Source organism: Cydia fagiglandana, chromosome 10 (assembly GCF_963556715.1).
Source record: "Cydia fagiglandana chromosome 10, ilCydFagi1.1, whole genome shotgun sequence".
Lineage (NCBI taxonomy): Eukaryota > Metazoa > Arthropoda > Insecta > Lepidoptera > Tortricidae > Cydia > Cydia fagiglandana.
The window spans coordinates 16,971,242-16,995,844 of record NC_085941.1 but is presented as its reverse complement, the minus strand read 5'-3'; the positions used below and the strand labels follow the sequence as shown (position 1 = coordinate 16,995,844).

The 24,603-nt window shown below is 37.7% G+C and overlaps 1 protein-coding gene across 1 annotated transcript; it reads left to right on the top strand.

Moving 5' to 3' along the window:
* The first annotated feature begins 3,369 nt into the window (after nt 1-3,369).
* Nucleotides 3,370-7,859, top strand: LOC134667980 (toll-like receptor 7). The gene has a single exon (XM_063525416.1). It carries the CDS (start codon nt 3,714-3,716, stop codon nt 7,593-7,595), a length of 3,882 nt encoding a protein of 1,293 aa, XP_063381486.1. The 5' UTR covers nt 3,370-3,713; the 3' UTR covers nt 7,596-7,859.
* The last annotated feature ends 16,744 nt before the right edge of the window (nt 7,860-24,603 follow it).

Below are 24,603 nucleotides of genomic sequence, written 5' to 3'. Positions count from 1 at the left end.
ACTCATTGAGTAATTCAAGAAGTAACTGAACTTAATTAATCTAATAAAGAAATAAATTTAAATAATATTCTAAAATCGTTTTGTTGTTATAAATCGACCTGTGTAAAACACAGTTCGTACGTCCCAATTTTTATCAAATTTTTAAAAGAAACATTTTGTTACGGTTATACCATATTCTGACAAATAAATTAATTTCATTTTAAAAACATTGCTTTAGGTGCACGTTTTGTTAGTCTCAATATGTAGGTAATACTATGGCTTCTAGAGTGACCCAAGAGAATATAACCATGGCAACGAGTTTAAAAAAAAAGTTGATTCATTAATCTGAAATGTTTTAACATTCGCACCATAACGAGTAATACAAACAGGATACATAAAAAGCCTCTTTATCACAGAATTATGTTTATTAAAAAAGTTTCAGTAAAGTGCTAAATTTCTTTTACGATTTCTAGAACACTCAAGCCACTCATGCTGTGTAATATTCACTTTATGTAAAACAGCGGTATATATAGGGTTACCAGATCCACATTTGGAATTTCCAGACAAAATTTCTGATTTGGGAATATTTTTCTAGGCAGCTAACCTTAAGTTATATCTATGTATGCTTGACACGTTGACGTTCACCTTTTTAGGTACAAAATTAGAAAAGTCTGTTGATTCACTAAAATTTCTGACGCTTTCGTATTCCGGCCGCGTTCCTGACAAACGGCCAAAATTCCTGACAGGTCAGGAAAATTCCTCACATCTGTGCCCTGTTTATCAAAAGCTTGTAACTTGCAATACAAGTGGAAGTCCCTTATGACAGCTTTCGTTGGAAAGGGACTTCCACTTGTATTACAAGTTACAAGCTTTTGATAAACGGGGCACTGGTAACCCCATTAGGTATATAAGGCATTCAGTTGTAAATAAATGTTGGCGTCGACAAGACTTTTCCATTTTTCCAGTTTCCGTCTGTACCATACTGCGTAAGTTCTTTGTGGAGTTACGAGTTAAGTGCTTTGTGTCGATGAAGTTTCCATGTGATATTTGAATTGATGTCATAACTTGAGGACATTGCTGTTTTGAAAATGGACTTATTGCTAGTTGGATTAGTATTTTAAAATAGCAAAGTACCTACCTATACTCTGTATCATTAGGTATTTAATACAAGTAAACAAATTCTATCCTCAAATGGCTCGTTGAGCCAGTTGAGGGTAGATGAAAATATTAAACAAACAAATAATGTAGGTTAAAGTCAGGCCGTTCAGTGACTGATCCAGGCGGTTTTGTGGAATTGGTCGGTTAACCAATAAATGTTAAAACTACCCAAAAATTTACAAATTATTTGTTTATTGTGATATTGTTAAATGCTATGTAATTTTCAATAAGAAATAAATTATTCTATCTATCTATCTTTACTTTGATTTAAGTACCTACCTAAAGATACAGAGTATAGTTTATTGTCATATTTCAAGGCAAATTAGCTAAAGTAACTGTCATTATCCTAGCCAAAATTACCTATAGGTAGGTATTTATTTTATTTCGTCATGTTTGTTGCTTATGTTTAACATTGTGATTTCTACAATTTAATCAAGTCTTAACTTTTAAGATACAGGCCTATTCGAAGGCACACTGGACATCAGACTTATATTTGAAAGAATCATTTTATTTAGTTTCACCCTTCTCCGCGCCAATACATGTAAAATACGAGCGAAATCCACTATAACTGAATGACACCAGTTAGATGTCATTTTGATATCAGTGTACGTTCGAATTGGCCTCAAAGACTCTAATAAACAATACAATCTATTCGAAATATTGCCCATATCTAGAATACCCATCAAAGCATATATATTTCATTATATTACTGAATAAAACATAGGCAAAGTGAATCCGTGTTCTAGAAAATATTGAAAGAACATAGCGCTAAAAAATAAAGCCAGAGTGTAAGAAAAATCAGAGTAACCTATCTCCAAACATTTACGGCGTTTAATATTTAAATTTCGAAAGCTAAAAACCAGCTGTTTCATAATGATGCCAAATTGTTACTTACCGACAGAGGCACAGAAAATTGACAGTCTGCCCGATTGAAACTTTAAGATACGTCAATTGATAGATCTAGAAACGACATGGATGAAATATGACATTAACATTCAAGTAACATACACAAAAAAATATAGCAACGAAATTAGAGTAGAAATTTTACATACAAAACTTCAGTAAGTATAACAAATTTTAGTTACGAAAACAAGTATTACCATCAGACATAGATATTTGTTACGTAAATTTTCATGCGAAGTATCGTGAACTTTCGTGTAGGTAATTTAAGCATATCGTTTTAATATGAGAGCGTGTTCAATTATATGAGAGCGTTCTTTTGGCGGCGGGAGACTGTGTAAGGGCACCCCACACTATAATAGCGTGTATTGAGTCTTGTCAGTGCTATGGAAAATGGCGTCGCTGCGTATTTGTGCCAATGTTGCGTCAAGCAGCAGCCATAGAGTTGATTAGACGCCGACGCTCGGAAGACGCTAGTGTGTGCTATAAGTTAGACTACTCAATACAGATCTACTCTGGTAAAGCCAAGTCTTCACAGTTTTAGAGGCGTCGCGGTATACCTTTGCTGAATTTTACATTACAAAGATGTTTGTGGTAAGAGGGTGCCATAAATTATGCCTGACTCCGTCCTTGTAGGGCTTAACGTGGCTAAGTCACGTGAGACATTAGAATATAGGTCGACGTTTAGATGATTTACATGAAAAGATAATCAAAACACATCAAAGGATGATTTTTATCATGAAACGATACACGTACGGTATTTTGAGCTCCATAATATCATGGCACAATAGGTTTCTATTCTCCATAATCAAATGAATGAATAAAATTATGTGAAATTAAAACACATAACCTATCATGTAATTTGGAATAATCGTAGGTAGGTAAAATAAGTAGAAAACAAAGAGATTGTAATAACTTCAAAAATTTGCCCATTTCAAAGAGTTTGAAAGCAGTATCAGTAATTGATTTAAGGTAATTCTCATAAAAAGTACTTACCTATCTACATATTTATCTCTTATTTCTTTTAAATAAATATATGCATAACTGTGGATTAATAACATTACCTACGTTAACGTTTATTGAAGTAAAAGTTTATTAAACAAAATTCATTAGAAAACTCAAAAATCGTTACTTTTTAACAACATCATTTTAACCCAGTATGTAAAACTAGTCCACTTGTATGCACGAATTTAATCAAGACTTTATAAATGCATTGTGGTTTCACTACTCACTGCAATACCGCTACTCGACGTTAGATGGCAGCACGGGTCCAAGTTAAGCCTAGCTGCGAGCTTACCGGGGGGCAGGCGGCGGGGGGTAAAGTTGCGCGTCCCCACTGCCACTTCCACAAGTCAAGCTCTCCGCTTGTCAGTCGCTCCGCAGCCGCGCCGCGAAGAGGTCGTGCCCACTGTCCACGCCGGCCTTTATAAAATACGCACTAAATATTCAACAGACCTGATCTCAAACGATAAACCCAATTCTTCAGTGAAACTCACATTCAAACCATATTTGTGAGCACAACAGACAATTAGGACCACAGTGCAGTGATATGTTAGCGAGTTTTTCTTCAGTCAAGTGTACTACGGACTTTGTTTCGGAAATGGTGATATCGACCCGAGGAGAGTGTTTATGAGACGTTCAGTAGTGAAATGAGGAGTCTGTGATATAGCTTCATAATGTACGCCGTGGTGGTAATTTGCGCGCTGCTGCAAGTCGGGCGGGCCGCGCTGCCCTACGGCTCGGACAAATGCATCAAAGTGTCCGGTGCCGCGGACAACAGTGTCCTGTGCAGGATCCGGACTCTAGACAGCGATGGTGCCGGTATCGCCACCGTATCCTCGGATACTAGACATCTTTCCATCGAGTGCAATCATCTCCTGCTCTTCGAAAGCTCTCTACGAGGCCACTACTTCAGCCCTGTTCCAGATCTCACGGAGTTGTCAATAAACAACTGCAAACTTCTCCAAGTTCCCGACGGCACGTTTCAAGACTTGAGAAAACTTAAAAGGCTGAAGCTCCGTTCGAAAAACTTCGAGTGGAGTCCTACCAAGAATTTAGAGTTATCTTTGAACACTTTTAATGGATTATCGGAACTGCATTCGTTGGATCTTGCTCAAAATAACATCAAATTCGTTCCTTCCGGCGTGTTTTGTTCCTTAGAAAACTTGAACACATTGAATTTGACGCATAATAGAATAAAAACAATTGGCCAGTTGGGATTAGGCCAGGGATGTGGCTCGAGCTTGCACTATCTAGATCTTAGCCACAATGAGATAAAGTCTCTGCCTGAAGATTCGGAGTTGTTGAAACTGAGGAGCTTACAGTCTTTATATCTGCAACATAATAATATCACTGACATATCAAGCGAAGCATTCAACGGTCTTGTGTCTATGAGAGTGCTAAACATATCACATAACCGCCTTCACACACTGCCGGAGGGGCTCTTCGCTAACGCCAGAGAGTTGCGTGAAGTGTATCTCAACGACAATTCGTTATTTGAGCTGGCTCGAGGCATATTTCATCGTTTAGAACAGTTGATTGTTTTAGACTTATCAAGCAACCAGCTTACCAGTAACCATATCGACGACGGAACATTCTTGGGACTGATACGACTTATTGTTTTAAACTTATCGAATAACGCTCTCACAAGAATCGACGGAAAGACGTTTAAAGATCTATTCTTCCTGCAAATATTGAACTTGAAGAACAATTCCATTGGATACATTGAAGACAATGCATTTTTGCCGCTTTATAATCTGCATACATTGAATTTAGCTGAGAACCGTCTGCATACTATTGATGAGAACTTATTTAACGGTTTGTTTGTACTGAGCAAGTTAACCCTCAACAATAATTTGCTAGTAAACATCGACCGTAAAGCTTTTAAGAATTGCTCGGACTTGAAAGAGTTGGATTTAAGTTCTAATCAACTTTTAGACGTGCCTGAAGCGCTGTGGGAGCTATCATTTCTAAAAACGCTGGATCTCGGTGAAAATCAAATAACAGACTTTAGAAATGGTTCGTTCAAAAACCTGAATCAGCTTACCGGGCTTCGGTTGATTGACAATCAAATTGGAAACTTGAGCGTCGGAATGTTCTGGGACTTGCCGAGCCTACAAGTGCTTAACATAGCAAAAAACAAGATCCAGTCGATCGAGCGCGGGACATTTAGCCGCAATACCCAATTGGAAGCCATACGACTCGACGGAAACTTCTTGTCGGACATTAACGGTGTCTTCTCCACGCTGGCGAGCCTCCTGTGGCTCAACCTGTCGGAGAATCATCTAGTGTGGTTCGATTACGCGTTTGTGCCTAGTAACTTAAAGTGGTTGGACATTCACGGTAATTATATCGAACATTTAGGCAACTACTACAAGTTACAAGACGAAATTCGTATAAAAACTTTGGACGCTAGCCATAATCGTATATCGGAAATATCACCAATGGCCATACCGAATAGTGTTGAACTGTTGTTTATAAATAATAACTATTTGAACAATATACATGTGAATACGTTTTACGAAAAGAAAAACTTAACGCGAGTGGATATGTACGCTAACGAAATAGTGCATTTAGATCAGAACAGTTTGCGATTAGCGCCAGTGCCGAGTAATAAAACCTTGCCCGAGTTTTACATAGGCGGAAACCCTATTAAGTGTGATTGTACAATGGAGTGGTTACAAATTGTAAACTACACGACTGCCACGAGGCAGTACCCGCGGTTAATGGACTTAGAAAATGTGTTGTGTAAAATGACAAACACTCGTAGCGGAACCCATGTGCCCTTGACGAATCTCAAGTCGTCGGACTTTCTATGTGCGTATGAGACTCATTGTTTTGCGATCTGTCATTGCTGTGATTACGATGCGTGTGACTGTGAAATGACCTGCCCTCAAAATTGCACTTGTTACCACGACCCATTGTGGAATACAAACGTCGTCGACTGTTCCGGACAATCTTCAATGGAGGTACCGCATAAAATACCCATGGACGCGACAGAAGTGTTTCTCGACGGTAACAATATAAAGGAACTACAAAACCATGTTTTCATTGGAAGGCAGAAGATGAGGTCTCTTTATGTCAACAATAGCAACGTCGACAACATTCAGAATAGAACTTTTGCTGGATTGAATGCTTTACAAATTTTGCATTTGGGAAATAACAAGCTAAAAGAATTGAAAGGATACGAATTCCACCAGTTGAGCAATTTAAAAGAACTATTCTTGCAAAATAATCTAATCAGTCACATTGTGAACGTGACTTTCCTGACATTAAAATCTTTGGAAACCCTACGCCTTGACGGCAACAGACTGGTCGATTTTAGCGTGTGGACATTCAATAATAACCCTAATTTGAAAGCATTGTCGCTCGGTAACAACCTGTGGTCGTGCAAATGCCGCTATTTGCAAGAATTAACCGCATACCTGGCTGAAAACGCGCAAAAAATCATTGACATAACCGACGTATGGTGTTGGAATGGAGACGCGAAACCGCCGCAGAAAAAAGAGCTCAATTTAAACGGCACCGCTTGCAGCGATTATTACGCCGATAATTCAGTCATCGGCAACATGCTCGTGTCGAACTATGTTCCCATGATGGTCTCGACGCTCACCGGTTTTATGTTAATTTTATTGGCGCTCGTCATACTATTCCTTTTTAGAGACTCGCTCAGAGTGTGGCTATACACGAACTGTGGCATAAGAGTGTTCTCGTTCGCGGGAGCTTTTGAAGAAAGCGAGAAGTTGTATGACGCGTACGTATGCTACAGTCCGAAGGATGAAGAGTTCGTCGTGCAGTCATTAGCGGCTGAGTTAGAGAACGGAAATCCATCCTACCACCTCTGTCTTCATTATCGAGATATCCCGCACCACGGGGCGCAATACATGCAATGCGCGCCGCCGGTCGTCGAGGCGGCGGAAGCTTCCAAGCGAATAATAATCGTGCTCACAAGAAACTTCATGCAAACGGAATGGTCTCGCTACGAATTCCGACAAGGGTTGCACGATGCCCTGAAAGGGTGCATTTATAAGTTGGTGCTAATAGAGGAGTGTACTGTGGTGGCAGACGCAATATGCGACCCCGATTTACGGCCTTATCTCAAAACGGGATCGCGTCTCCGCTGGGGACAAAAAAGGTTCTGGGAGCGCCTCAGGTATATGATGCCGGATTCGTCCCAGCCGAATCATAAGCGGCGAAGCCACAACTATAGGAAGAATATAAATACTTATACGTTGGATTCTTCGGTGCCTAACGGTGGGAATCGTACGATGCCGTATCCTGATAAATCGCCTGTGATAGGTGGCGGGCAGGGCGCGAGCGCGCCGCCGGAGTACAGCAGTGAGGTGCGTCAATCACCGTCAGTAGTGAGACAGACGCAAGGAGTGGTGTACGGGCCTGATGGCAGGCCGATCTCAGACCACATCTACTCCTCCATAGACTCGGACTATTCATCTTTAGAGCACGGGATGGCCCCGGGCAGGCGGCGGGACCTCCGTCAATGGCCGCCCCCGCCTCCCTTAGTGGACACGGGTAACACCGTGCAAGCTTACCTAGTCTAGGGCCCGCGCCCCGCTTCCAGTCAAAACTATGTAAATAAATGTTAATTTAGTGCGCTGTAAATATTGTAATTATTAGATCTTAAGTGCTATACCAAATCTATGTAATTGTACTATTGCCTATTCGTTATCCTGTGTATAGATTTCGTAATAAAATTTAAAGACTGCTGTAGAATATGTATTGTAAATAGCAAAAAACAAGTGATCATAGTGTCGGTAATATGGCGTTATTTATACAAAATAAAACTAAAAGATGAAGATTTATAATATTGATTTTTATTCATAATCTTATAAAATAACCACTATACCTTCTTTTTGGAGAAAATAACAAAAGTAAATATAACTGTGGGATAACACAATAAACTATAATTACATTTACATACATTCAACACTAGTGAGCAATTAAATAACATAAAATTTGTTTCATTTATCCCACTATTGTATTTACAGTATATTTTCCCAATCAAGTATCAAAACCTTTAACAACACACCCGTTTCATTAATAAAACGCAAATAATTACAATTGCGACTCCATTATGACAACCATCATAACGATCAATGTTTAAATTAATAAAAATCACAAACATGATCGAATGATGAAAGTGCAAAGGCAAATATAATTTACATATTTATGGCCCTGACCACTCTGTTGAGAGGTACGCTACTGAATACATACGTAACATGCATTTCAAGTTTAAACAGTCGTATCTGCAATACTCTTGCTAAGTAAAAGGGACGTATGTGCTCCAAAACTCATATACAGATACAGTGTTTTAACTGTAGCACATTAGGACAAGGGTGTTTCAGATACGTCCACGTGCTTCGCTTGCGTTGTTTCGTGTCCGGTGTCCACTCGTTTTATAGACCACTTGTATTCATGACTGTATAATGTTCTATTCTTTGGGCCGCACTGAAACAACGTAACTTCACATACGCCGGGGATTTTATGAAGGACAGAAAACATGCGAGTGAACGACACGCCCTCATGTAAAAAAACACAGTAAGTAAGTTCGATATAGATTTTACATTTCGTAAATATAAATTACTTATAGCTTCACAACTCTTTCATTATGGTCATATCGACGATTAATAGAAAATATAGCTGATATCCTTAAATTTCAAAATGGTAAGATAAATACATACTTTAAATTTCGTCTCTAGTTATGAGAGCGATGACAAGAAATAATCCATCGTTTATAATTCCAACGCAGACTTTGTCAAGCGGATACAAGTCCAGGGGCCCAGTGAAGTTACAGTAAGTATTTTATAATAACTTAAAAACTACATTTGCCTGCGTGTTGCTTAACTTCAAACTCGAGTAAATTTATTCGATCCTCTCAGCAAATACCTATTACCTTACCCTATTATTACCTTTTCTTAATACCAAAATGATAATATGACAAATGGATTTACCCGAATTTGAAGTTAAGCGACTCATGTTATCATTCCGATACATTCAATTTCATGTCAATAAACGATTATTATCTTAACCCCAGCTCGGCTATCGGCTTGGTCACAAAACCAATCATAAAACACACAGGTTTTATCTTTACTTAATCACTAATTAACATCATATGTGAACGGGGATTACTATTAAAACTTTTGTACTAGAACAGCAATGGCCGCTATAAAGTTATAAATTCGAACCCAGTCAAAGTATGCCCACTAATAATAAACTTCGTCGCTGAAAGCCTTTTAATTATATGAAACAGGAGGAAAGTTCTAATTCAGGACTATCAAATTATACGTTCCGGAAATTTAAAGCCTGTTTTAGACAATATATTATTTACTTCAAGAAATCCGGGTTTTGTTCACGTTTTATGAAATATACATTAACTGATTACTTAACACATTAACTTACAAGTGCGAAAAATAGGAAATTTGAAACGAGTGGCGAATTACCTATTCGCACATGTATCGTACGTTTTTAAAGTACCTTTATATTTTTGGAATAGTTACGTAACGTGATATTTATCGCACTAGTGCGATAAAGTAGCACCATAATTATATACTGTAAACTAAAATAATCGACTCTAACGACTCGAACGACAACTGAAGAATCCGAATAAAGTTAGGGGTGAGTAAAGTTATGAATGACTTAAGTATGTTTTAAACTGATATCAATGCATTATGTTTGTTTTGACGTCTGTATGTCTAGGATCCCCTACCTAAATACACAATAATTAAGATAAGTAAAATACTTACTTCCGTCCAACTTGATTGCGTACTTTACACACTGAACATAGAGTCTAAAATTCTTTGTTAGTGTAAAACTAAAAATGCAGTGATTCAATAATATCGGTAAACAGTTTTGTGATTACGTAATTACGTTGCATTTTGAGCACACCTGCCCGTAATGAGTCTCATCGTACTTAAAACCGGGGTTCAGGACTCCTTACCTGGTTATTATTTATATGACTACCAGCTTCATCTTTGTATATTATTTTCACATCAGCATCACCAATTCGAAAAAGGGCTTTTTATTTATTTATTTATTTAAACTTTATCGCACAAAAGAAACCATATCGTACAAAAGGCGGACTTAATGCGAAAAGCATTCTCTACCAGTCAACCTCAGTCAAGGCAAAGCAGAGAGATTGTGGTCGGTGCTACTAAATCACTAAAGCAACATTTTACTTTAGCTTTTTCTCACCTGCTAGGAGAGATCAAAGTAACACTTTTCTGTCCTAGGACACTATTTTTTTGCATCATAATTCCTTGTACCTCATAGGTGATGTGAAAAGCAGTATACTGTGCCCCATGGTAGCAAAACTATTTCCATCTTGGGTATAAACATCCGCTCTCTCTATTTTAGAATCCTTCGCTTCGTTTAGGATTCAATGTACGCCCTTGCCGTAAATATGTCATATTGCTCCCTTGTGACACAATCTAGCTACTATTACTCTGTCAGTAAAAAAAAAACATTTTATAGTGAAGACCTCTATACAGTCACTTGCAAGGTACCTTAGGTTATTAATGTGAGATAATTTTGAAAACTACATATTGACCTACTGAACTAGGGGTACTTTCTACTGTAGCAAAGACATATGTAACTTCGTATAAGATGAATAAAGTCTAAGAAAAAGACGTACCTCGGAAATCAAGAAAAAGTCATTCTCGGATAGATGCCGCACACACCTTTAGCCTATTCTCGGCTAGATGACGTGACGACACCGTTTCATATTTTAACAATTTTAACACATATGACTGAATGAACATGGGTCAAAATGATATAAATATGTATAATAAAATCATTTATCCATATATATTCATTTTTTGATAATTTTATACGTGTTTATTTTGAGTTATAGTCGTGTGTCTATAGATGGCAGTAAAATTACAGTGACTATAACATTTACTGGGACAGGACCCCTCTATACTATCTATTCTTTTTGACTGTAGTAATAGTAGGTAAACAAAATGCCTTAGTTATCATTGCGGTAGCTTAAGTGTTGCCGAAGTGGATGGTTATAGTCATTTAGTGGATATTAAGCGATCATAATATAAATTCGTATAGATTAGTGTAAAATAATTTATATTGTAATTTAATATTATGAAATAAATAAATCTAAATCTTAATCAAAATTACCCCGCTTTTGTATTCAACCAAATGCACCTAATACACGTTCTACAAATTCACGATCGTACTTGTATTTCTTGTCTTAAACGTTTCTCAAAAGTACACTTGGCAAACACAATTCCATTCTCAATTATTTACCATAATCGGAAATTCACTTTGGCTCCCTTCCAGCGCTACTATAGAGCTTTTCCTGTCTTGTACCAACTTATTGTTCATACGACCGTTCATTGCTTCACTGAGAATAATAAGAGCTTGATACGGCACTGCTTTAAGCAAATTTAGACTTTAAAGCGTTATCAGTAAAGTTAGTTTTAAGGTGGCATTGGAACAGGTAACGTATCCGTCAATGTCATATTTCGGCTTATCCCTAGTGACTAATTGCTCAAAAACGACTCTTTTTCTGGCCACAAGCGAAGCATTCTTACTTGTTTTTATAAAAAATTATAAAGTAAAGACGTGTTTCTTAATGGATATCTAAAGAAAGGGTTATATCTGTCCTTGACATTTGTTATCAAGAGGTTGGATTCTGGCTTATTTCTATTCGTAAAAGTAATATAACATGTAATAACTATAATTAAGTACTAGGTAGGTTGTAGTTTAATTTGTTTCTAAGCTTAATAGCATAGTTCGCGCTGTTCGCAGCCGATTCTGCTTGATACAAAATTAAATTAAGTACTTGAATATAACTGTCGAGTATACAGTATGTATCTGACCATGGGGCTTTAATTCCAGGGCTTGATTTTACTCGCTAAATTGAGCTATTTTTACTATGGGACCAACCTTAATATCGGGGAAATTTTTTTGGCTTTTCCATAGAAAACGTCGAAATCTGATCAGTCAAAATGTATGTAAAAGTAAAAAAAAAATCGAGATTTCGGGGTTGGTACCATAATAAAAGTAGCTCAGTTTAGCGAGTAGAATCGAGCCCTGGATTTAAAGCCCGATGGTCAGTAACACCCTGTATAGGTAAACATATTTACTGTTTACTTACACAATTCGATACAAGTGAATATTCCTTGAAGAAAAGTTTACCGTTAAAACTAATGCTAGACTAGACCCACTTTAGTAATAGAAAACGCTAGGTCTGGTCATAAATTGTGATCGGTGAACAATACATTGGTCCCAACTAAGTAGAATGGCCGTTAAGGTACCGTTCTAACTTGTAAATTCGTACGTAAGTGTGACAGGGAGGTAACACGTCGAACGTGGTTCGCGGTAGGCCCTCAGCATTACTGCATCAGTTATGCGGAGCGACATTAAGTACTGCCGACTGGATTGCTGTCTCAAATGCCAAAAATCACGAAAATCGATTTTAATCGAGCAATAATATCGATTTCGATATTCTCTGCAGTAATTAAGCCATAATCACTACAGAAAATGTCAAATTTAATATAAATGACTTGGATATAAAACCTTTTTTGTCGTTTCTTGCAGTAATATTAATGTAATCGGCTGCATTACTGCTACAGTATTATAGGGTACCTATTACTCACGGCGCGAGTCGCGACATTACTGCCGACTGATGTAAAAATCCATGTAGCTGCCCGGATTTTGACCATTTGCGGTTGCAATGGTGCGCCACAATACTGGAGCAGTAACGGTGCAGTCTGAATCCGAACGCTACCTTAAGACTAAGCTTCAAAGAACGTTCTTAGATGTATGTGAGGAAACATTTTACACATGATTTGCAATGGTAATACGTTACGGTAATAATTTTCTGTTGACCTACACTTTGTAACTTTCTGTTGAGTTAATTTGTCGACATTCTGCATAAAACTATTGAGAATAATTTAAATTTCTATAAAATTATCACGACTAAATAACACTTGCACACTGCCTATCAAAATCCCTGTCAACTTAGTTTGGTCTAACTCTAAGCTTACGTTGTTTTAACGTGGCATAGCGTCGTATATGTTTTTTACTTATTATCATTTGTCATAAAAAGGTCATATATGTAATTGGAAGTAAGTAACGACTTACTGCCTTTTAATGTAGAATGAAGTAACTGCATTTAGTATTCAAGACTGGAACGCGGCGTCTCTGAGGAGTAGATCACGCGCCGTGGCGGATACGGCTTCCGGCGCGGATTACGAGTTGATAATAAAAAGTTCTTAATTATATTTACTGTATTGCGACTAGCGATTGTCGTGCTTTACGTGAAGTATTCTAGATGCGAACTGCTGGTAATACATAAAATCAGTAATAAGAGCTTTACTGTTTTTTTTTATGTCCAAAATCATTATCGCTGAGATGTTACGGCCATTAAAATTAACTAGGGTAAGATGGGGTAGACCAGTGGTGGGCAAAGTACGGCCCGCGGGCCATCTGCGGCCCGTGAATGGATTTTATCCGGCCCGCCGCCGGTCCTATGAAATAATTAGTATATGGGCTATATGGCATTGGCCCACGATTATCACAAATCAAAATAAATTTTGGCTACAATTCTGGCCCTCCACTTAAATTTCCTAAACTTTCTGGCCCCCCATGAAGAAAGTTTGCCCACCACTGGGGTAGACGAATACTGAAACAAAAAATAATTTTATCGATTCGCCGTAATCTTCGTTTTGTCCCGAGCAAAACATTGTGCATTCTTATTGCCCTCTCTCTCTAATTCTCATTTATGTATTGCCGTCTTTATAACTAAAAAAAATTATTCGAAGTATGCTAACGACACAGTAAGCCTAATTTACTAGACTATACATTTAAGGTAGGTATTTATTAATGACCAAACTAGCTACTACTTTAAAACAATATTGAGCCAATCTGTCGATTCATAATTTACTTAATCGTGTTCAACAGTAAGCTAAGAAAACTTTATACTTTCTATATTTAAAGGGAAAATTTCCATTTAAAAAAGAAAATTAAATCTTCCAATAAAGAGCTATTAGTGCTTTCCCCTGCTCCGAGGAGATAGTACCTTGTTTATTTCCATTATACTGAAGTTACGGTCTAGAAACTCGTATAATAAATATATGCAGTAAACGTACTCGGCTGTCCCATATCAAAACCTAGTATAAATAAATGTTATAGGACATTTTTTACACAAATTGACTAAGCCCCACGGTAAGCTCAAGAAAGCTTGTGTTGTGGGTACTCAGACAACGATATATATAATATATAAATACTTAAATAAGTACATAGAAAACAACCATGACTCAGGAACAAATATATGTATCATCATACAAATAAATGCCCTTACCAGGATTCGAACCCGGGACCATCGGCTTCATAGGCAGGGTCACTACCCACTAGGACAAACTGGAAATTATTTTTTTGTGATAACAGTTTTGAATGACATGAGCAAGATGCATAGTAACTGTGTCGAAATATCGGGAGCTCGAAAACAATAAAAAAGGTAATCACGGTTCATATCCCAGTCGATATAAGTCTATTTTTTTGTATTATTTGTATGTAACCTAGTAAGTCCTCATCCGTTAACAAAGACACCTACTGAAAATCGGCATTAATATCAGAGATGTCGACACCTCCAAACGTAGTAAGTAACATGTCTAGTGTGATGATTTACAAGAAGACAAGACAAGACAAGAATGCGCCACACCCAGCCGGGGACATGCCCGCTCCGGTCAAACCGGCATACCAGGGGACGAAATTTGTGGGGAGTGACACGCTCTGGGATGGGAGAGGGATAGAATCAGCCGGCTATGCAGCCTCAAGCCAATATTGGAAGTTAGGAGGGGTAGGTTATGTCGCCGAAGGAGAGCGTTGGTGACATGCTGCTCGTCGTTTCCGCTTCGGTCTTCGAGATATCTTGTATCAAGTAGGGTCGATGCCGTCTTGACGTGCCGTTTGCTCGTCGATTCGAGGTATATATTGGTTCTTCTTCGTCTGATTCGCTGTCGGTTTCGTCCAGTTGATATATTTCTCTTGTTGCTTTGATGAGTTCGCCTTGGTCGTAATGGCCGTCTGCCATGTTGATCCACTTAGAGGGATGCCTGGTGTAATACTCCATGTCCTGTGTCAGTGAGAAGTTTTTCCAAGTGCATTTAATCCTTTTGGTTATTATTTTGCCGTTCAATATATCGCGAACCTTATCGGGTCGCGTCGTTGTTCCTGACATGTACTAACCGTATCCGATATTTAGTGACCATCTGTTTTATTATGTTCACGCTGGCGTCCTACAGATGAAGACAATGGCAGGCAAACAACCCTTGCGTCCTATGGTCTTGCTCGCTGAATCGCTGTTAATGACCGTATTTTGTAGAAATACTATGAATGGTGCCAGATGTGTATTCTTTTACAACTAAATTGCATTGGTATTCTTTAAAATAATTTATCTTGTACATTTATCTTGTGCTGGGGAGATAGTTTCAAAGACAAAAGCCCCTTTTATTGAGCGGCGGATGCGGATATTTCGGGTATTTCCAGGGAGCGATATGCCTTCGGGTTGTGAGTTGGTAAAGTAGGTAGTTACCTACCAAAGATCGTTATTGTTGTGTGACAGTTATAATATAATATAATGTATTTTACTAGAAGTATTTGAACAAATTAAAGTATTTATTTCAGTTTATAATGTATTTTATGATCATTGGTTCTCTGGAATACAATGTTGCGGTATAATCTTGCGTTAAATGCTGACCGCTAAATATATACCTATACAATACAGTGGAACCTGGATAATTGCAATCTCAAGGGACCGGCCATTTTTTGTCAATTAACCAGGTTTTTCATTTAAGCAGGTCGTGTCAATTAACGAGGTTCAAAAAATCGTTGTGTCAATTAGAGGTTCAAATAGAGGTTTTCATTAATAGAGGTTGCGCTCTGACAAATTTCTTTTATAGAGGTGCAAATAACCATTGAAAGTAGATTTACACTCTTACGTTCTGGGTTTCTAGTCTATAAAAAAGCTGTATATATATACCTATATATAGCTCCTGTCAATACTTGTACTTTTACACTACATTAACTACTACTTTATTTTCTTATTAATCATTTGGGTTTAGAGAATTCAATTGAATTGTAGAAGAAAGTTTTATTAGAATGTAAAAAGCATACTTTGTTTATGATTTTAACAAAACTATTTCACCTACTACAGGCTGTGATAGATACCCAATAAATAAATTGAATTCTGGATGAAGATATAAATAAAATGATCATTGCTATTAAAATATTGTTTCTGCTGTCTACAACTACATTATTTCAATTACAGAGGTAATAAGTAAGACTCGTTTCAATAATAGAGGTAAAAAAAGAGCAAAAATAACGCATTTTTTTAACACAGTGTCAATTATAGAGGTCTTAGTTGCGATGTGGTCAATTACAGAGGCAAAATTACGAAAAGCACTAAAATCTAAATTGCAATTATAGAGGTTCCAAAATTTCAATTATAGAGGCCTTTTGGTCTCAAGGGACCGGGACCGGACTTTTGGTTGCAATTATTGAGGTTTTCCATTTATCCAGGTGCCAATTAACCAGGTTTCACTGTATTATTCTGTGTAGTACAGAATTGATGCCTTGACAAGGTAGAATAATTTGTTATTTTATAATGCAGAGTAATAGAAAAAAGTAAGTTCGTAAATAAAAACTGACAAAATTGGCTGAGACCTGCTTTCCTGCTAGTATAATCGTGCTTTGAGTCAAAGCTGACTCGACGGTGGTAGCTAGAGGTACTGAAATAAAGGCTAAAAAACTAAGGCGTCACTAATGCTAGATTAGATGAGACTATAGGTATGTAACTGAAATAAACTAGAAGGTAGGTGTAGGTGGACTACTTGGATTAGAAATGTAGGTAAACTAGAGTTAGAAAAATAAGGCGTAAGTACAAGATTAGATGAAATAAGGTATATAACTGAAATAAACTAAATAGTAGGTAAGTGATCTGCCTTCCTTACCTAAAATGATATTGATCGTGGCAGAAATCAAGCCCAGTACGTGATGGTGTAAATTAAAGCTAGCAAAATCGTCGCTACTAGATTAGATGAAACTAGGTATTTAACTGAAATAAATTCATTCAGTAATGAACTAGTGAATTTTATATTCTAAAAACTGTATTTTCCTAGGTGCGATTGCAAGATATTTGCCTATATGCAATACCTGATCTATATTATACTATTTATGGAGTGCTAGTTAACTACTGGTAGTCGGTTGGAGGTGATACCTACGTGGGTCTTCCTGTGTTATTTATTCGCTTATTTAAAAGTATTAAAATTAACGAGCGATCGATGAGATCGATGAGTAGTCAAGTCAAAATATGTCTAGTTTTTATGTACCTCATCAGTGTGGTATTATAGGTCCAGCTACTTAGGATAGGAATTTAGGCTTAGTACTTGGGCATATCTAGCCTTTGAGCAAACAGATTTGGAGCGATCTCACCAAATTTGCCCATGGTGTCGGCGGGGACGACAGTCACCGCGTCGCGACGTTGGACCGCTGATGCAGCAGCGATCGTACGATCGTCGCGGTTGGCTTGCGTAGGCACGGACCTCACACAGATTAACGCACTTCACTTAATTATTATATAATTGGGATGCACTGATAAACGAAACTATAAACACTTTTACGGAATGCGGGATTTGAATAAGCAAGCGTCGCGAAAGCTATGGTTAACGCGGGACGGCTCTTAGGTGGTAACGCGGCGATATCGATAGGTCGACCATCTGGCGAAGGGTGCTATTGTTTCGCTGGCCGTTTATGAGGCTTATTTGTTCGCTCTGGGCACGACCACTCGGTACGGCGTCCAAAATGGTTCTCCAACATGTCTAGTGTGATGATTTACCATGTAAAACTCAGCAAGTCACAAATTCCATATTAAAACCTAGTAAAGAACTGAGACATAGGTACTAGGTTTCAGCCTGTTCATCCATAGCAAGCAAGCAGGCAATCTAGCTTAGGTGCCATTCATAATTGGGTTTTGCGCCCCTGGACAGATCAAAATCGTACGTAAAGATGAATGATTAAGAAAAACTTTAAAATCTTAATACCAAAATTGAATTATTACAAAAAAAAACTGTAGATTCTAACGTAATAAATATTAAACAGGGAGAGGGGGTCACACTTACAGTTGCCTCCAGAAACTCGCGAACTAAATTGACATGAGTTTGACAAATCAAATGATACCAGGAATAGCAAAGAAAAAATAGTCAGGGGTATATGTCGATAAAATAATATCGATAAGTAAGATGCACTTACTACCCATGTGATAATTATAAAGGGGTCACAAACGATTTCGATTTGTATGAATGTGACGAGAAAAGTGGTTGATTCGATTGTAAGATTGTGACGTTACCAATCAAATCAGGAGGTGCGGATGTGAAACTGACAAATTTCAATGTTAAGACGAAACAGGAGCTGAGTTTTAAATATTTTAGGTAAATATACCCATCTCGCTAACGGAAGCGGCTCCTAAAACTAGTGCGATAAGGACAAGGCGAAAAATCCTGCGTAAAAATCTCAAAAATCGAGGTTTCGTACTCGACTGTTTCCTCCTCCAAAACTTAACCAATCGTAACCACATTTGGAAATCTAAATGATCATGAAATTATCTATGCCAGACCGTTTTGCTTTTTTGGCTAATTGATATCAGTTTTGAATACTACGCCTCTCATTGCGGCATAGTCAATTAGGCCATTATGGCCATTTTTGAAAGGATCTAGCGCCTTAAAAAACAAAAATATCAAAAAAAGCTAAATGGTTCGACACAGATATTGACAATATTAATCTGTGTTGAAAAAATCATTGCTCTAGCATCAAAACCCACGGAGGAAACAGTCGAGTACGTTTGTATGGAGATATGACCACTCCTGTTGGCTCTTAATATGCAGGTTTGGGGGCAAGTTGTTTATATCAAGAGCTCGCGGTTGTCGCCATAAATCTAAAATTGGTGATTTAATTTTATACAATGTGACCGAGATTGATCGATAACTGTTATTTACATAATTTCATAGAGTTTTGACGTTTAAAATAATACTTGCACTGCGTGGGCTATTAAAATCGCTGCACACTTTTTTTGGTCTAACTGTATTTAAATTCTGACCTAATTGTCAACTTGAATGTCCAGTTTAGGGACTGGTCTTCTTTACAATTGAAGCAATAGGGATCACCGGGACGATTTAATTTTTACGTCCACACCACACAAAATAAATGAGAAATCTTATCTTATTTCCCCGTCTGGGTCTGCCTTATTTGTATTTTGAGCCAAAATCACTGTTTTTATGTTATCACCTACAACTTGTTACTCTAGCTGTAAGTTTTCCTAACAAATAAAATAAAATATTTATTTAATTACCTACAATATGTTTATCCAATATCCTTGTATCTATAACTATAAAATTGCACAATTTTCGAAATACCAAGTAACATTTGTAAAATAATTTAAATTATTTAAAGATACATTTTAACTGACCGCGCAACAGTAGCGCCGCTAGCGGTGAATTCTCGCGGTATTCTCTAATTCAAACTTTTTTGAAAATATCGATATGAACAGCACTGGCCAAACTGTGGTATCATTTGTGCACATTGACCTGTCAATTTAGTTCGCGAGATTCTGGAGGCAACCTTATGTAAGAAAATAGGGAGGGGATCAAAACTTTCAAAAATCGTCACGTAATGAATGGCGCCTTACTGGGTTATGATATAGGCCAGCCGTACTTTGTCGCTCTAACCTCATGTTGCCTCAAAGGAACTCTTCAAAAAAGAGCGATGTCCGAAAATAGTCCAGCGATCTAAGTAAGCATGCCAATTTTGTAGATTTAGTCGCATATTTTGCTGGTCCCGCTTTGACATTTGACCAGTTTGTAAAACAGTTTTATTGCAAGCATCTCTTTTGTCCAATGCCTGAGCTACAATTTCTATGTCGCTAAGCATAAAATAGCATTTGAAATGTTGTAACGACCTCATTTATCCAACAAAATATGACAATGAAATGGAACAAAAGAGAAGTAAATTGTCTTTCTAAAAGCACATAAGGACAATGTGTAGAAGATCGTCTATCAGATAAAACCGTCTACAAGCTCTTTCGGCGCTTCTAACTCGTGCGGTTGTACTCATACTCCACTTACAGGGCGGTACAGCGGAAGAAGCTAAGCTCTTCCTTTCTGACAGCGTCTGAGCGAAGTTATATTCAAATACCAGAGTTCTTGTCTTATGACGGTCTTCCCAACCAAAAAATTATATGGCGGTCTAAGCAAATTAGGAATGTTTTTCTTAACGGTAAAAGTAGAGAAGTATCAGAAATTAATATTGCGATAGGTGTTTCTTCGAATTCGATTCTATTCACATAACTTATACCAGGTTTAGGTTTAGTATTCATATTTCGGCAACTGGGGCTCACGAAACTCAGAAAATACGTTTAGCCTTTGAGCTAAATTAACGGCTAAACTTACCTAATAGCACTGACTATCGAATAACTTGGGAATAACCCAGTTTCTTCCTATAATAGTTTTCAGCCTACAGCCGGATAAAATCGAAACAATGAGTTTTGATGAGCATAGAGTAGAGTAACGAGTTTTACAAAATTTGTAGCAGATATTATTTATTTATTTATTTATTTATTTATTTATTTATTAGTCAAATAAGTAACACAGCATTACAGTAAAATCAAGGCACTGTGAAACTACAAAATAAAATACAATAAGTACAAAGAAACTACAAATAAAAACCAAAGACAAATTAAACATTAGATTTGGGCATTAGATATGAAACATGAACGTAATTAAAAATCAAAGTACTTGATTATCATTAAGGTGACATTGAGGTGGTAACTGCAGCTGCATAACTGCCACATTACTGCTGCGGCCTTGACACGGGCGCTGTAACTGACAATTTCCGTGATAAAATGATTAATGGATTGAAATGCGGTGTACTTTAAGCTGATGTGATGATAACGGTGATATTTGGATGATGCCTGCAGATGCATTACAGCTGTGACTGCCAATTTCCTTGACATAAATGACGTTAACCGCCGCATTACCACCGCGATTGTGACGATCATTCCGTCACTCATTTTATCAAGGAAATTTACAGATACAGCGGCGGCAACAACGATGCCGCAATAGCAAGGCTACAGTTGATATCCCAACGTACCTTAAACATTCATATTATAAGTAGGAAAACCGGATCCCTTTGTACTTAATTATTGAAAGTCATCATGTAATGATTGTCAGATTATCATTAGTCATATTTCTGAAACCGTTAACTTTTCAGGATTTTCGTAAGGTCCTATAGATAGGTTAGGTTTGTTTTATGGCAATCCTAAAAAAGTACTCGTTTCTGAGAAAAAAACAAATTAGGACTAACGAAAATGCGGACAAACAGTAAGTACATTATGACTTAAAACTTTATGGGAAACAATAGATACTCCTAGGAAAACATATCTCCTACTTTTGCTAGACTGTCAACTAAACCTGTTTGACCGAGACATGCACAAATGCGAGTTTGTTTAGCCAGTCATTAATATTCGGCATGACAGAGCAATTTCAACTGTTTGCGATAAATTACCAATGCTAATGTTAGCTGTAGGAAGGTAAATAAAACTGATGCAGCGTGCGAACCGAATTGTGTGGAAATGTGAAAACGTGTTGTGCAATTGTCGCGTTTGTCAAAGAATTGTAAATTAACTTTAAGAAGTGACATTCTTTAGGTGACGTTTGGATGGCAACTGGCCGCGTAGCCAAGATGACGATCGCTTACGCTCCGTAGCGATCGAAACGCAACTGTCACTGTCGCACTAATATGGAAGAGTGATAGAGAGACATAATGCTTTTCGTTAATTTCGTTGTCGAAGCGATAGCGATTGTAACCTTGGCTAGACTGGCTGGAGTTGCATTACTGCTGTGGCTTTGACGCTGGCGCTGTATCTGTAACTTTTCTTGATGATGAGTGACGTTCGCCGCCACATTACTGCCGCGATAATGACGTTAAAATCGTCACTCATTTTATAAAAGAATTGGACAGTACAGCGGCGGCATCAATGATGCAGAAATACCTAATGCATGCAGTTACGATCCCAGCAAGGTCACCTTTTCTGGATTTGTCATTAGTATATAGGTAATTATGAAGAAAGTACCCAAATGCAATGGCGGCCATTACAAACTCTTCTACTCATAAAAAATATTACCACTTACCTTAGTAAAATAATAGCCTTTACTAAAATAATTTAGAACGATATCCGTTAAAAACTCACGTGTTAATTAAAGTATCGCGTGTAAGCGGCTTTGGCGAGTGAACCGTGGCGCGAGGCTTAGTATTAATACGAATTTGTAGCATTATTACACGAGAACTGGGGCCTACTGCGAACCACGTTCGATTTTTTGCCTTCCTGTCACACTTACGTACGAATTTACAAGTGCGACAGAGAGGCAACACGTCGAACTAGGTTCGCGGTAGGCCCTCTGGGTTGGAAGACATGTTTATAGAGTACTTATACAATATCAAACACCGTCCATACATTATAAGGAAAACAACCTGACTTAACTTATGTTAGTAAATGTAATGTGCTGTACTAAGCAGAATAAGAATGCACCTATTGTACACCCAGCAGAGAAAGTACATGACTAATTAGAACACCGAATAATTGCTTATAATTGAATACATTACCACAATTGACAACTAAAAAGTCGTCTACTGTTACAATATATTCTTAGAAACCTCTTATCTCAGTACTGAACCGAAACTCAATACGAGCTTTGTATATATTGCTATTGTTACTTAGGTGTTAGCAAGTAATCCATGAAATCATTTACCTATATGTAAATAATGTAGATTATTGTGTTTCGACACGTTACCTCAGTTGAAGCAAAATTATAAAAAGCATTACTCCGATACCCGTTCACCTCGCATTTCGATGAATAAAAAAGTATTTTTCACTTCATATATCAGAATTATTGAGTCATTCATTTTGAGAGAGCTAATTTAATTTCTCCCAACGTACATTGGCGTTAATAGAAATATACTCGCTTCGAATTTATGTTCCATGAGCTTCTGGTATGGAATCCACGGCATTATGTTCTCGTGATAAAAATTTAAAAACATTTAAAGAAACCTAGATGATAATGCTGATTTGACGATTGTTCCAATAGCGGCTTATAAAAGGCTAAATATAGACCAACTACCGTATTCGAACTTTAAAATATTCACAAGAGACGACACGTACTAGATCCATTCTAGATACAGTCAGCAGCAGATATACCTGAGCGGGCAAGGTGTCCAAGAAAACATATACACTTCAATCGTCACAAAAATAAGGACATCTAAGTTGTCATTTTCACGTAGGCTTTCAGTTCGTCACATATACCTTAACTTCTGAGTTTTTCTTTAACACATACACCCTTATTTAATCACAATGACAATAACGGTTAAAACGTTAGTGGTAACTAAGCACTCAAATTCAAGCTGCTGTCATTAATACCTACACGCACTGCCAATCACGTACGTCAGCAGCCAGGGTGCCACCAGTTGCTAAGAAGTTGTTATTTCACGGTTGGCGATTTGTCCTCTTCGTTACGTTTGTTAAGCAAGTTATGTTTTTAAGCCACATTTTTGTCAAGCTCGAGTTCTGATGATGGGATCCATGAGGAATCAAGGGAACTCCTCAAATCTTAAAGGCATGCGTATAGAGATTTTTGCATTTACATCAGAAAATCAAGCATTTTCATTAAAAACTGTTGCATTTGATGAAGTGGAACTGCTGATGATGATCAGAACAGAACTCTTCAACGACGCATAGTTCACGTTTGTCGATTTTTCCTTTTCGTTATGTTTGTTAAACAAGTTAAGTTTTTAAGCCACATTTTTGTCAAGCTCGAGTTCTGATGATGGGATCCATAAGGAATCGAGGGAACTCCTCAAATATTAAAGGCATGCGTTTAAAGATTTTTGTATTTACATCAGAAAATCAAGCATTTTCATTGAAAACTGTCGCATTTGATGAAGTGGAACTGCTGATGATGATCAGAACAGAACTCTTCAATGACGCATAGTTTACGTTTGGCGATTTTTCCTCTTCGTTGTGTTCGTTAAGCAAGTTAAGTTTTTAAGCCACATTTTTGTCAAGCTCGAGTTCTGATGATGGGATCCATAAGGAATCGAGGGAACTCCTCAAATATTAATGGCATACGTATAATTTTTTTTGTATTTTCATCATAAAAACAAGCATTTACATTAAAAAACTGTCGCATTTGATGAAGTGGAACTGCTGATGATGACCAGAACAGAACTCTTCAACGACGCATGGTACACGTTTGGTGATTACGAATTTCGGTTTTGACTTGGACTGGGACCCGGACTCGGGCTCATACCCGGATCCGGTTCGGACCCGGACCCGGACCCGGATCTAGAGTCGGATCCGGATTTGAACACGGACTCGGACTCGGATCCGGACTCGGACCCGGTCTCGGACCCGGACACGGACCCGGACTCAGACCCGGACTCGGACCCGGACTCGGACTCGGACCCGGACTCGGACCCGAACCTTGACCC

Excerpts from the sequence above, each read along its gene's own strand:
- LOC134667980 (XM_063525416.1), top strand. The coding sequence starts at position 3,714 with ATGTACGCCGTGGTGGTAATTTGCGCGCTGCTGCAAGTCGGGCGGGCC.